At 49.8% G+C, this 291-nt stretch overlaps 1 protein-coding gene across 1 annotated transcript in view; it reads left to right on the plus strand.

The window, feature by feature from the left end:
• LOC119586068 (double C2-like domain-containing protein beta) overlaps positions 1-291 on the plus strand; it is a gene marked incomplete at its 5' end in the record, with an annotated part of 20,822 nt that overhangs the window by 13,076 nt on the left and 7,455 nt on the right. Inside the window, 1 exon segment of the mRNA XM_037934768.1 lies at positions 9-166. Coding sequence (XP_037790696.1) covers positions 9-166 — 158 coding nt within the window.

Here is a 291-nt window from a genome sequence, read left to right on the forward strand (position 1 = left end):
ACCAACAGCTGGCCGAGGACGAAGTCAAGGGCGAGACGGAGCGAGGGAAGGTCCTACTCAGCCTCAAGTACGCAACGCAGAGGAACGCCCTCATCGTGGGCATCGTTCGCTGTGCCCACCTTCCCTCCATGGACTCCAACGGCTTCTCGGACCCTTACGTCAAAGTGTGAGTGTCGACGTGTGTAGGTGTAGGGTATGGTTGAGCATAACATGAGGAGTGTGCTATGCAGAGGTGTAGGTTGATAGATCTATATAAGTGAGTAAATAAAAAGAATTAAAAAAAAAAAATAC

This window comes from Penaeus monodon, chromosome 20 (assembly GCF_015228065.2).
Source record: "Penaeus monodon isolate SGIC_2016 chromosome 20, NSTDA_Pmon_1, whole genome shotgun sequence".
Classification (NCBI taxonomy): Eukaryota; Metazoa; Arthropoda; class Malacostraca; order Decapoda; family Penaeidae; genus Penaeus; species Penaeus monodon.